We start from the raw sequence: 11390 nt of genomic DNA on the forward strand, positions 1-11390 counted from the left end.
CAGGACCTCATCTGTCAAAGTGATAGCAGGGTTCAGCATACAGCCAGGAAGAAAGGTAAGTCATATGAGGTACATTCTTAACTGGTAAACAGAATCACAAGTGAAATATTTAGTATTTCCTCCAAACCAGCGGTCGCCAACCTTTCGGACCTCATGGACCACTAAATTCATCATTTTAAATCCCGCGGACCACTAATATGAATTTAAAGAAATATATATATATATATATATTTTTTGTGAGATATGCTGTATGAAAAGGAACACATACCAAACATATATTGGGGTTTTCTGAAATTTTACTGCAAAAGTGGAAGGACACTTTAAAGTAACCATTTATTATTTTCACTGGAGTGCAAGTTACACACATGCGTTTTTCTTGTCGGTATTCTTTGCACATTGCATCACATTGATTCACAGTTAATATTTAGTGCATTTGATTTTTCATTATGGATATTTTGTAGCAATTACAGGGTATAAAAAAGGTGGTTGATCCATTTTATTTTATCATGCCCGACTGCCCACCTAAAAGCCAAAATAGCAGCTGCTCAGACTTGTACACATGATGCAAGCAATTTTAAACTGCATGTTGCATTTAACAAACATAGCAATAGGGCTGCACCACAGCTGCCTACCGTTTGGCATGGAGTTGGAGCATGGCATTGCAGTGCATAATCCTCAATGGGATAATAATGGGAAAAAAAAAAAAAAAAGAGTGAAAAAACAGGCATTCAGGAGGTGGCAGTATAGACTCCTAAATGCCTTTAAACTGGCTGTCAGCCACCCCCAAAAAGTGGTCCACTGCAGACCAATCTTCAGAGGGGCAGTGGAGCCTACCGCCCATGTGAGCGAGGCCTAACTCTGTTCTGGTTTCTGGCAAAAGCAGTGAACCAATTACTTGAGCAAAGGGTTAAAATTTTGAGAAATCGTGTGCACAAAGTACTGGAGCTATGGTTTCAAAGAGAAACATTTTCGATTTAAAGTCGAAAATCAGATGGCTGCTAGAAAAACTGGACATTTTAAAGTATTTATTATTTGATAATATTACAATACAACATGTGTTGTGTATCAAATCTGCACATTCTATTGATTCATTAGGAAAATAGGAGTCTTACTTTACAAGATTCACACAGAGCACAATGTAGATTTCTAGAATATATTTTCTTTATTATGGAATAACAACAATAATTCCTCACTGGGGAAAATGATCCAACATTTATACCAGTATCTGAAAGGACATGTGCAGTGTATGGTTTTGTCCCCAAAGAGACACATTTTACTAAAGTGATGCTAAACTCAGGAGTTACATTTAAAAAATGCATTGAAGTACCTTAACTATGGACCCTACTGTACGTTAATTGTGTATCACTCGGCTGTAGATCCTCAAATCATCTCTGAAGTGGTGCCGACACTGTCCTTCCTTCCTTCTGGAGGGTACTTTTGTTTTCCATAGTCCCTGTGTGTGTGTGTTGTAAAGTAGCCACCACTCCAAGCTCGCTCCTGTGATGGACTATAATCTCACGTTTAGTTTACTAATTTGTATTGAGATTGTAATCCATCACAGCTTGTAGTGATGGCTACTTTACAACACACACAGGGACCATGGGAACCAAAGAACAGTGTCAGTCCTTCAGAGATGATTTGAGGATCCACAGCCCAGTGATACACAAATAAGATACATTTTTGTTAATAGTTAGGGCACTTGAATTCATTTTTAAGAGTTAACTCCTGAGCTTAGTGTCACTTTAACTTGCAGCCCTTCTTATACCTCACCCAATGGCAACAAGTCATTTTGTACCATTTTATAACGTCCCCATATAAAGCACTTTGAATGAGAAGGTCTTCAAAGATGTAATAAACGTAGCATGCGTGCATATACTTTAGGAATGTTGCTTTTTCGTGATGGCTCAAAGGTTGATCACAATAAAAGTCATATGCGCAAACAATTCCTTTTCTACAATGGGCTGATGGCAAAATTATATTTTACTGGCTATTACCCTCATTTACTCAAATATATATAAACAAAATCTAGGTGATTGTCTAGAAACAAAAAGCACAACATGAACAATTCTTGAAATGTTTTCTTTTTTGTAAACTGTTTCTCAATGGAATATTGATAACAATACACAATATATAATTTGTCATAGACTGAACGCTGTGCTAACTTGACATTTCAAAGCATGAGTATTTATGTCACTATATTTTTTTTTTATCATTCTTTGACTTACTCCAAACCAAAAAAAAAAAGGAATAATTTATCTTCCTCTCACATTATAAATCTGTACATAGATTATTTACCATGTTATATATTAGGTTCCTAAAGGAGAACTCAACTGAATACACACAGTTTAGTTTTGGGGGATGAGTACTTAGGACACAACATTATACTAGTTTCTAAAAACATGATATAAAAATCAGCCACATTAAAGTCCTCTCCTCCTTCTATACTCCAATCATCCATACTTGACAGTAACATCTAGTAAACGTTTCTCACACACTTTTAGGTACTTGCAGCAGGAATAATACTTAGGAACTAGACTACTACCTTGTGCTTTCCCGTATTATATGTAATTCAGTATTACAAATATATGTTACATTCCAATGAATATTGTTATATTACAAATAGTAAAGCGGAAGTAAAATCAGAATGTTAAAAAGTGCCGACAGGCAGGTGTTTTTAATGACAGAACAGGCTGTGTACGTCTCCTCTGTCATAGATACTTTTGCCTGCCTGTAAGCACTTTTTTCTTTTTGTGTGCTCAGTGTATAGTCTGAGCACAATTCTATGCCAAGCCAAGTAACTGCCGTGCGCATGTGTGGGAGTGATATCACCTCAACCTGGCCAGTCAGTATAGCCAAAGACTCAGAACCTGGAAGAAGATGGAAGAGCTGGTGACAGAGGGGAGCGTGCACACTGCAGTGCTGGAGGGGAAGGCTTTGATTTGTAAGTCTGTCATATTGTCCATACTTGCAGATTATGACAAAAAGCTCCTGGGGGCCCAACACTGGTCATTTTGTATAGTTGTTTACTTCCCCATTGAGACTTGTGGGTGATCAATAGATGGAATTACAGTAAGTTGCTGTACATAACCCAAGTGCACAGCAAATTTTATTTTAGTCCAAAGTCTGGCCATTTGTTTTCTATTTATTAGTCCCCCTCTCCCTGTTGCACTCTCACTCTGTGTTTTTTCTTTTACTTACTTTCCTTTGGGAGCACTTTAATCCTCTTATTTGCCCCTGTGACATCATCACAGGGGGTCGCAAGCTCATTAGTTCACCGAAGCCAAAATGATGGATTCTAGAGGGTGCCGTGTGTCTGAAGAACTCACTCCCGTGATGGACTACGATCGCAATACAAATTAGTAATCTCATTACAAAATCTCTCTATACATGAGATAGTAGTACCTCCCAGGAGTGAGTTTGGAGCGGTGGCTACTTTAAAAAACACACAGAGATCATGGGGAACAAAAGTAGTCACCCTCCAAATGCCTCTTGATCCCATCATCTTCTTCATTCCACTGATTTCCGCAAGTCCCTCCAGCGCTGGTGCCAGCCTCTGATCCACCGCAGACTCCTTGGGTCCACGGTGTCTGTACGACGTGCAAGCTCTCTACTGCGCATGCACCCCCACACTCCCCCCAGGTGTTTGTGAGTCAGGAGATCGTCAGCTGGGATTGAGCGGTGCTGGAACACGTAAATAATTAGGTATTTGCCTACTTTTTAAAAACATTTTGGTAATCATGGGTCGTATATCTACTGCTTACTATCAGTAGATATATACCACAAAAATGTAGACTTTAATTATACTTTAAAATGTCTTGTAATACTATGCTGTCATTTCTAATTATTTTCATTTAAAGCTAAACTGTTTGCATTCAGTGGTGTTGTACCTTATATAGATCAAACCATTAAATATCTAGACAAAATCATCAACTTTACTAAACACTTTCAAAAAGCTTTGGTTAACTCTATGATGTGCAAATTAGCAATTGGCAGACATCAGCAAGCCGTTTCCATCAGTTAGATGAGAGTCGTCGGTCACCTGGAACAGTATTGTTGAGCTCTGCTGTGATTTAGCTCAGGTCGTAGCTGTACATGGTGCTATGCTTTAGAGGCGGTTCTCTGAATATGGGAGAATTGCAATATGGGAAGCAGAAGCCGGAAAGCGTCCTGGATATAAGTTGTGCTGTTATTTCCCTAGGAAAACAAGAACAGGCCAATAATTTAGCATCCACTAAATGCTAAGGCATATGAAATAGGACAAAGAGCAGTAATGTGCAGTTCTCATAGTCAACTATACATTTTTACCCTTTACATTTACAGCAAACAGGTAAAAAACTGAAAAGCTTTAGCACAAAAATAAGGAGGTGATTTCTAACATGTCAGCACAGCGTATATCTGTAAAAACAACATTTGTAGCACATTACTACCACTAAATGGTGCTAAGGAGCATAGGTATTTCCTATGCTTCTCATCTTCATCTAGTGGCTATAATGAGCAGTGAATGTTGTTCACACAGGTATGCAATGTGCTAACACGTTATACATCAGCCACTAAGTATCTTTATTTTAGCCATGGAATTTTCAAATGTCTTTGGACCTAAATGAAAATAATGGTATCAAAGATACAAACATACCCAAGGCTTGTGCCTGAGGCTACCTCACCATATAAAGATATTTTATCTGATTTCTTCTATGGATTACAGTGCTTTGCAAATAATCAACACAGTATTCACTGTCTTATTAAAACCCAACTCCAGCCGAGACTTGTATTTAGTCCTGAATATAGTGGGGCAGTTTTAGCCTACGTCTCATTTAGGAGATCTAGCCTCATTTCCTAATTCGTCTGACCTCGACAGGACCCGAGGGAACCTGCCTGACAAGGATTCTAAATCTTTTTCGTGCTACTAGAAACTTTGTATTTCATACTTCCTGTCTCCATAGTGGATGGATTTCCTGCCACTTTCTTTTCTGTCTATTGTACCATCGCACTCCTGACTGATAGATCCCAAAACGTATAGTGGGTGCTGCACAGACATGTGGATGGCACCGCAATTGAAAGCAGTGAGGAGGAGAGTCACCAGCACACCAACTGTGATGTAACCTCATCTTTATTTGACGCAAGTTCATAACATCATATCTTTGTGATATTATGAACTTGCATCAATAAAAGACAAAGTTGCATCAATATTAGAGTGCTGGTGCCTCTTCAACTCAATGCTTTCTTTTCTGCCTGTCACCTGTCAGCTATAGAGGGGATAGGAAGATCTGTTCTCAAGGGTGATAAAAAAAAAATCAGAATAATATTTGTAATGGAGAAACAGAATTTGAATTGACATTACCTCTAGCTGTATACTGTTGATCTTAGGATTTAAGACTTCTGCCTTTAGCTTGCTCTGAAAAACAAACATCATGTATTAATGCAACTTCCAATAATTACAGGCTGTGAAATCAAACTTCACATCTAGTGTTGACCTAACAGAAATGCAATTTTACTGTCATAGAAAAGTAAACAGTAACAGTAGAGTATAAAGTGTGAGATAAAATTAACCAAAAAAGCTCTCCATAAAAGTACTGTGAAGCACAGCACTGCCATTTTAAAGACTAAGGCTGCGTTCACACCTGAACGTTTTGTAGCGCGTCCTACGCTCGACGAACGCGCTACAAAACGGTCAAAAAAATAAATAGCAATGCCCTCGTTCCCACCTAGGCGTATTTCCGCCCGTCCCTAACGCCCTACAAAACGTCCCACGCCTGAAAAGGTCCCGGGACTACTTTGGGCCGTTTTGTAGGGCGTTTTCCATTGGGATACAGCCAAGTAGCCTTTGGGGTCGCGCAACTTTTTTTACCGCGAAGCAGCATTCCATACATTTTGTGATTCGGAGCCCACAAGTCCCTTCTTCCACCACAGCAGAGGGACTAGTCCCAGCGGTGTCACTGCACTTGTAGTCAACTGATTACTTTCTCCAGTTCTGTAACCGAATGTCAGTACCTTGGTGCGGAGTCAGACCTGAGGCTGGGGGAAGAGTCTGCAGGAGCCTGTCCTTTGCACTTGCGATTGACCGATCATGGTTGCAATGCTCTGCAGGCTCAAGTGCAACATAAACGCACATTTTTTTTCTCCTTTTTGCAGTATGGGTGCATAAAGTATTTTCTTTACAAAAAGTGGAATGTTCCTTTAAAGTAGAACTATGGGGTTAGAGCTTTTCCCCATAGTTCTCCTTAGGGTAACGGGAGGACACAAACTAGCGTCCTCCTGTCACCCTAAGCTCAGTATACCGCGAGCTACAGCTCGCGGTATACTGAGACGCCGCAGCTGAAGTGGATACCGACAATTATGTCTGGATCCGCTCAGCTGCGTGAGTGACAGCTGGCTCCGCCTATCTAGAGGCAGAGCCAGCTGTACTCGCCCCCTCCCTCGTCCGTTCCGCCAGTCAGCGCTGGAGGATCGGAGCGGGGAGGGGGGACTTTCTTCATGTAACATTTTTCTACTGTTAAAGGTATATTTTCAGAACTGTTTGTAGATTCTACCTCTTTGTATGTCACACGGTGCAATCAGTATCCTTGTCGAGCAACTGCTGAGATAAAACCCAAGTACACAGTAAATCTTCTAGGGATTAGGAATCTGAACTGGCTTATAGACTTGCATGAAGAGGAGCAGTAAAAGGACAATGTCCAGCCCTATTAAGCAGAAAATGCAACTTTCTGCTGTACTGTAATAAGAAAATACAGTTGTCTCTATAAACGCATAGAATGAAACTATGAATACAAAAAATTTTCTTTACATGACAAATTCTTTCTTGAAAATTAGACCACAAATACTGAATACTTACCCCAACAGTGGTCAGAACGGAGTCAGACCTGAGGCTGGGGGAAGAGTCTGCAGGAGCCTGTCCTTTGCACTTGCGATTGACCGATCATGGTTGCAATGCTCTGCAGGCTCAAGTGCAACATAAACGCACATTTTTTTTCTCCTTTTTGCAGTATGGGTGCATAAAGTATTTTCTTTACAAAAAGTGGAATGTTCCTTTAAAGTAGAACTATGGGGTTAGAGCTTTTCCCCATAGTTCTCCTTAGGGTAACGGGAGGACACAAACTAGCGTCCTCCTGTCACCCTAAGCTCAGTATACCGCGAGCTACAGCTCGCGGTATACTGAGACGCCGCAGCTGAAGTGGATACCGACAATTATGTCTGGATCCGCTCAGCTGCGTGAGTGACAGCTGGCTCCGCCTATCTAGAGGCAGAGCCAGCTGTACTCGCCCCCTCCCTCGTCCGTTCCGCCAGTCAGCGCTGGAGGATCGGAGCGGGGAGGGGGGACTTTCTTCATGTAACATTTTTCTACTGTTAAAGGTATATTTTCAGAACTGTTTGTAGATTCTACCTCTTTGTATGTCACACGGTGCAATCAGTATCCTTGTCGAGCAACTGCTGAGATAAAACCCAAGTACACAGTAAATCTTCTAGGGATTAGGAATCTGAACTGGCTTATAGACTTGCATGAAGAGGAGCAGTAAAAGGACAATGTCCAGCCCTATTAAGCAGAAAATGCAACTTTCTGCTGTACTGTAATAAGAAAATACAGTTGTCTCTATAAACGCATAGAATGAAACTATGAATACAAAAAATTTTCTTTACATGACAAATTCTTTCTTGAAAATTAGACCACAAATACTGAATACTTACCCCAACAGTGGTCAGACAGCCAGTAAACCTCTTTGATAAGAATGTTACTTCTTTACACATAGCACTGGTTAACCTAAAGGAATATGCAAAAAAATGTTCCAGTGAAGAATGAAATAATTATTTTTTTCCCCCAACAAAGCTTTTGTGAATTATTTGCTGGGGTCTGATCATTTCAGATCTTATCTCTTTCTCTCTTTTTCTAAAATCTTGGCTTGCAGCTGCTATCTCAAGCCAAATATTGGTATGGGAAGGTGGTGTTCAGGTAAAGAGAAGGGTCTGGCAGACATTCAGAAAATGGCAACACAATGGAGTTGGAGCAGAGGATAAAAAACAGAAAATCTGGGATAAGACTCAGAATGGCAGCAATAGCATACTACAGTACCTCTTAGTACTGTAAGGAACCCATTTGTATGCATTTAGTAGAATACATATTGCCATCTAATGATATTAGAGCACCCCAAGTATACTTCTGCTGCTGAGTGTAAATTCCCCCAAATTGTAAGTATTCTGATGAAGGAAGCACGCCTCTGAAACGTGTCAACTGATCTAGAAGGGTTGCAGCTTGTCGGCTACACTGGAATTCCCTGTTCGTGTTTGCTGAAACTTTTTATATGCTGGTTTACTCCTATTGTCTTGGGAGTACATCTTTAACTTTTTTCACATTGTTTTATTAAAGCAGTTTTACACTATGGAGGCGCTCTTTTCCGTTTTTCATGTAAGGAAACATGCACAAGGGCCCTTTCACACCAGCATCCCCTTTACATTGTATGGTTGCTGGTGTGCGTGGCCCGTCACAGCGCCAATGCAGTGATCACGACGCATTGCACTGTTTACCTTTTTTTGGTTAGAAATTTACTGAAATGTCACAAGTGACTAGGGCTGCAGCTAACGATTATTTTCATAATCGATTAGTTAGCCAATTATTATTTTTGATTAATCAGATTAAAAAAACAAACCGAATACCATCATTTATTTAAAACAAAATACACAAATGCAGCATTACAGAGATAATGTTTACTTCAGAATAAAATGGTGTGCACATTTTTGAAATCGCACTGCACTGGAACACAGGGCAATGCAGTACCACGCGTTCCAATGCGGGTGATCAGGAGGCTCATTTGGGATCCATTGAAATGAATGGCACCGCAACGTACCCCCTGCAGCAAATATTGTCAGGCCGAAACAGAAAATTACTTTTCCCACCTTTTATATATATATATATAAATAACAAACCTTTTCTTTAAAATAACACACCCAAAAAATTATTTTTCTGTTTTAAATTTTAGTTCATTTAACTTTATTTTTTGAAACTTTTTTTCTTTCTACTTTATTGCTGGAAGCAATACCCAGCCTGCTATTGGATATTTCAAACTGCAATAGCCAATAGCAGGCTGGCTATTGCGCCCGCCCACTGCCTGCTGTCAATCAGCAGAGGAGGGAGGCGGGGTATGGCTCATAGCCTCTAAATGCAGAGGAGGAACGGGGTGGCAGCGGAAGGGGGCGGTGAAGAGGAGGATTGGGGCGGCAGTGGAGGCACGGGGGCAAAAAAGGACCGAGGCAGCAACCGAGGCACGGGGTCAGCAGAAGAATGCAGTCACAGCAGGAATTGAAAGGGACACAGACCGCAACAGCCAGCACCAGCGGGGAGGAGAACGGAGGAGCAGAGTGGCAGCAATGAATCGATGATGAGAATCATTGCCAACGATTCTCATTATAAATTATAATCGATTAGTTGTTGCAGCCCTACAAGTGACATTTCAGTAAATCCTATGGGCACAGCACTGTGCAATAGAGTTGTAATGCGTCACACTGTACTGTGCTGAAAAAGTGCACTGAGAAGCGGTGGTGTAAACTGAGCCCATCTGAAACAAGGCAAATTGCCTTGTCCTGCATAAAGGCTGCGCTGAAAAATACAGCCAGTGCAGCCCCAACGCATCTGGTGTGAATAGGCCCTTAAAAGAACATATTTTGTGAGTACAATTCTTAACATTTGTCCTTACTTCAATAAATGTATCTACACTAGGGAAGGCGCCCCCTGCTTGTGTTTCTTAAAAGAACATGCCTGACCGGAGAAGATGGTAACAAAGCCAGCCCTATACATAGAAGATTGCAGGCGGAGTGTAAGAGCCCTGTGCTTACTGGTTCCTCTTCCATTATTGTGTGCATGCAAGACTTCTGCATCTTGATACATTTTATATGTATCCTTCTGATTCTGATTTTTTTTCTGATAAACCCAAAAGATCTATGGTGGAAAGCCAGTATGTGATATCTGCCTTACCTACAGTACATTCTATGAAAAACAACTGGTCCACTCACTTTGTTAAGACAACGGCTTGGTCCTTCACTGGCTTCTCTATGTCCTGTCCATGAAGGATCAATTCTGCCACTTTGTGAAGCTGTTCGATGCAGCGAGCGGTGATTTCAGCCAGACTTTCAATAGATGTCATGTACACATCCTAGAGGCAGGAGATGAAATAGAGCTGATAATGCCATTTTATTTCACTTTCACAGTAAAGGCTATTGTTTAACCCCTTCCTGACGGGAGACGTACACTGTACGTCCCGCCACAAAGGGACCAAATGACGAGTTATTTGCTGCATTAGAGGGCTGGTAACCGCTGAGCATCAGCGGTTACCATTCATTAATGGGTGCCTCAGTATAGAGGCATCCATTAATGAAAGGGTTAACCTTTTTCAGACACCCGATACCTTAATATCGGGTGTCTGAGAGTCAAAGCAGAGCGGGCAAACATGCCGGCAAAAGCCAGCATTCTGACAGCTCGTATAGATCTAGAGATATCTCTCTCTCTCGATCGTATACTGGCTTTTTTTTTTTCTTCACTTTCAGCAATAGACACATAATGTATCTATTCCTGAAAGAAGAATGTTTCAGTTTTCTGATCGTCGTTGAGTGACAGCTGAATCCTGAACTGCTGCAGGATCAGTGTCACTAACTTATTATTGACTGTTCTGAAGTTTGAAGCAGCCTAATAATAACCAAAAATTTATTAATTTATCAAGCAGTAATAGTGACATTAATTCGCAATGACTGCTGGATATAATTAAATAAAATAAAATATTTAAAACATTTTAAAAAATTGTGAAAAGTGTAAAGAAAAAAAAAAAAGTGTAAAAAAAATTAAAATAAAAGGACAAATAAACGAATGTATTTATTGCATTTTTCTTAGCTGAGCTGGTTTTGTAAAAAATACTACAAATCAAAACTGGGAAAAAAGTGTTTTTTTTAAAACGTTTTTTCCTCTTTTTTTATATTTTATTTGTCCTAAGTGAGGCGTTAGACACACAATGTGATATAAATATGTAGCCCTATCTGTCCTTTAAAAAACAATATATAATATGTGTGGGTGCACTTTGTAAGAAAGTATAAAGGGGTTAAAGTGGAACTACACCTTCCTATCCCTTAAAGCCAAGGAAGGGGCCATCGAAGCCTCTATTTGGATGGCAGTTGCCATGGTGCTACATGCGTGATCAGCTATACAACCAGCTATTTGATGGCATGAAAGTTCCGTTGAGAGCTGAAATAAGCACACTGGCAACCTTGACAGCTGGCACGCCGCCTTAAAATTAACTGTTTAATAAGTGGGTCAGGTTCCTCTTTAATGTTTCAAATGCATTGACACAGACCTTTGAAACTTCTGTGACCAAAGATCCCAGGTATCATTAATAAAGCAAGCTTCCGCTGAACATGAA

The 11390-nt window shown here is 40.3% G+C and overlaps 1 protein-coding gene across 1 annotated transcript in view; it reads right to left on the reverse strand.

Moving 5' to 3' along the window:
• Window positions 1–3831: 3831 nt before the first annotated feature.
• FAM114A1 (family with sequence similarity 114 member A1) overlaps window positions 3832–11390 on the reverse strand; it is a 24973-nt gene continuing 17414 nt past the window's right edge. The window contains exons 11-14 of the mRNA XM_018576493.1: window positions 9997–10136; window positions 7681–7753; window positions 5339–5392; window positions 3832–4194 (exon numbers count right to left, since the gene is read on the reverse strand). Coding sequence (XP_018431995.1) covers window positions 4099–4194; window positions 5339–5392; window positions 7681–7753; window positions 9997–10136 — 363 coding nt within the window. The 3' untranslated portion in view covers window positions 3832–4098. The remainder of the gene's footprint in view (window positions 4195–5338; window positions 5393–7680; window positions 7754–9996; window positions 10137–11390) is intronic.

Source organism: Nanorana parkeri, unplaced genomic scaffold, assembly GCF_000935625.1.
Source record: "Nanorana parkeri isolate BGI_ZX_2015 unplaced genomic scaffold, ASM93562v1 scaffold69, whole genome shotgun sequence".
NCBI lineage: Eukaryota > Metazoa > Chordata > Amphibia > Anura > Dicroglossidae > Nanorana > Nanorana parkeri.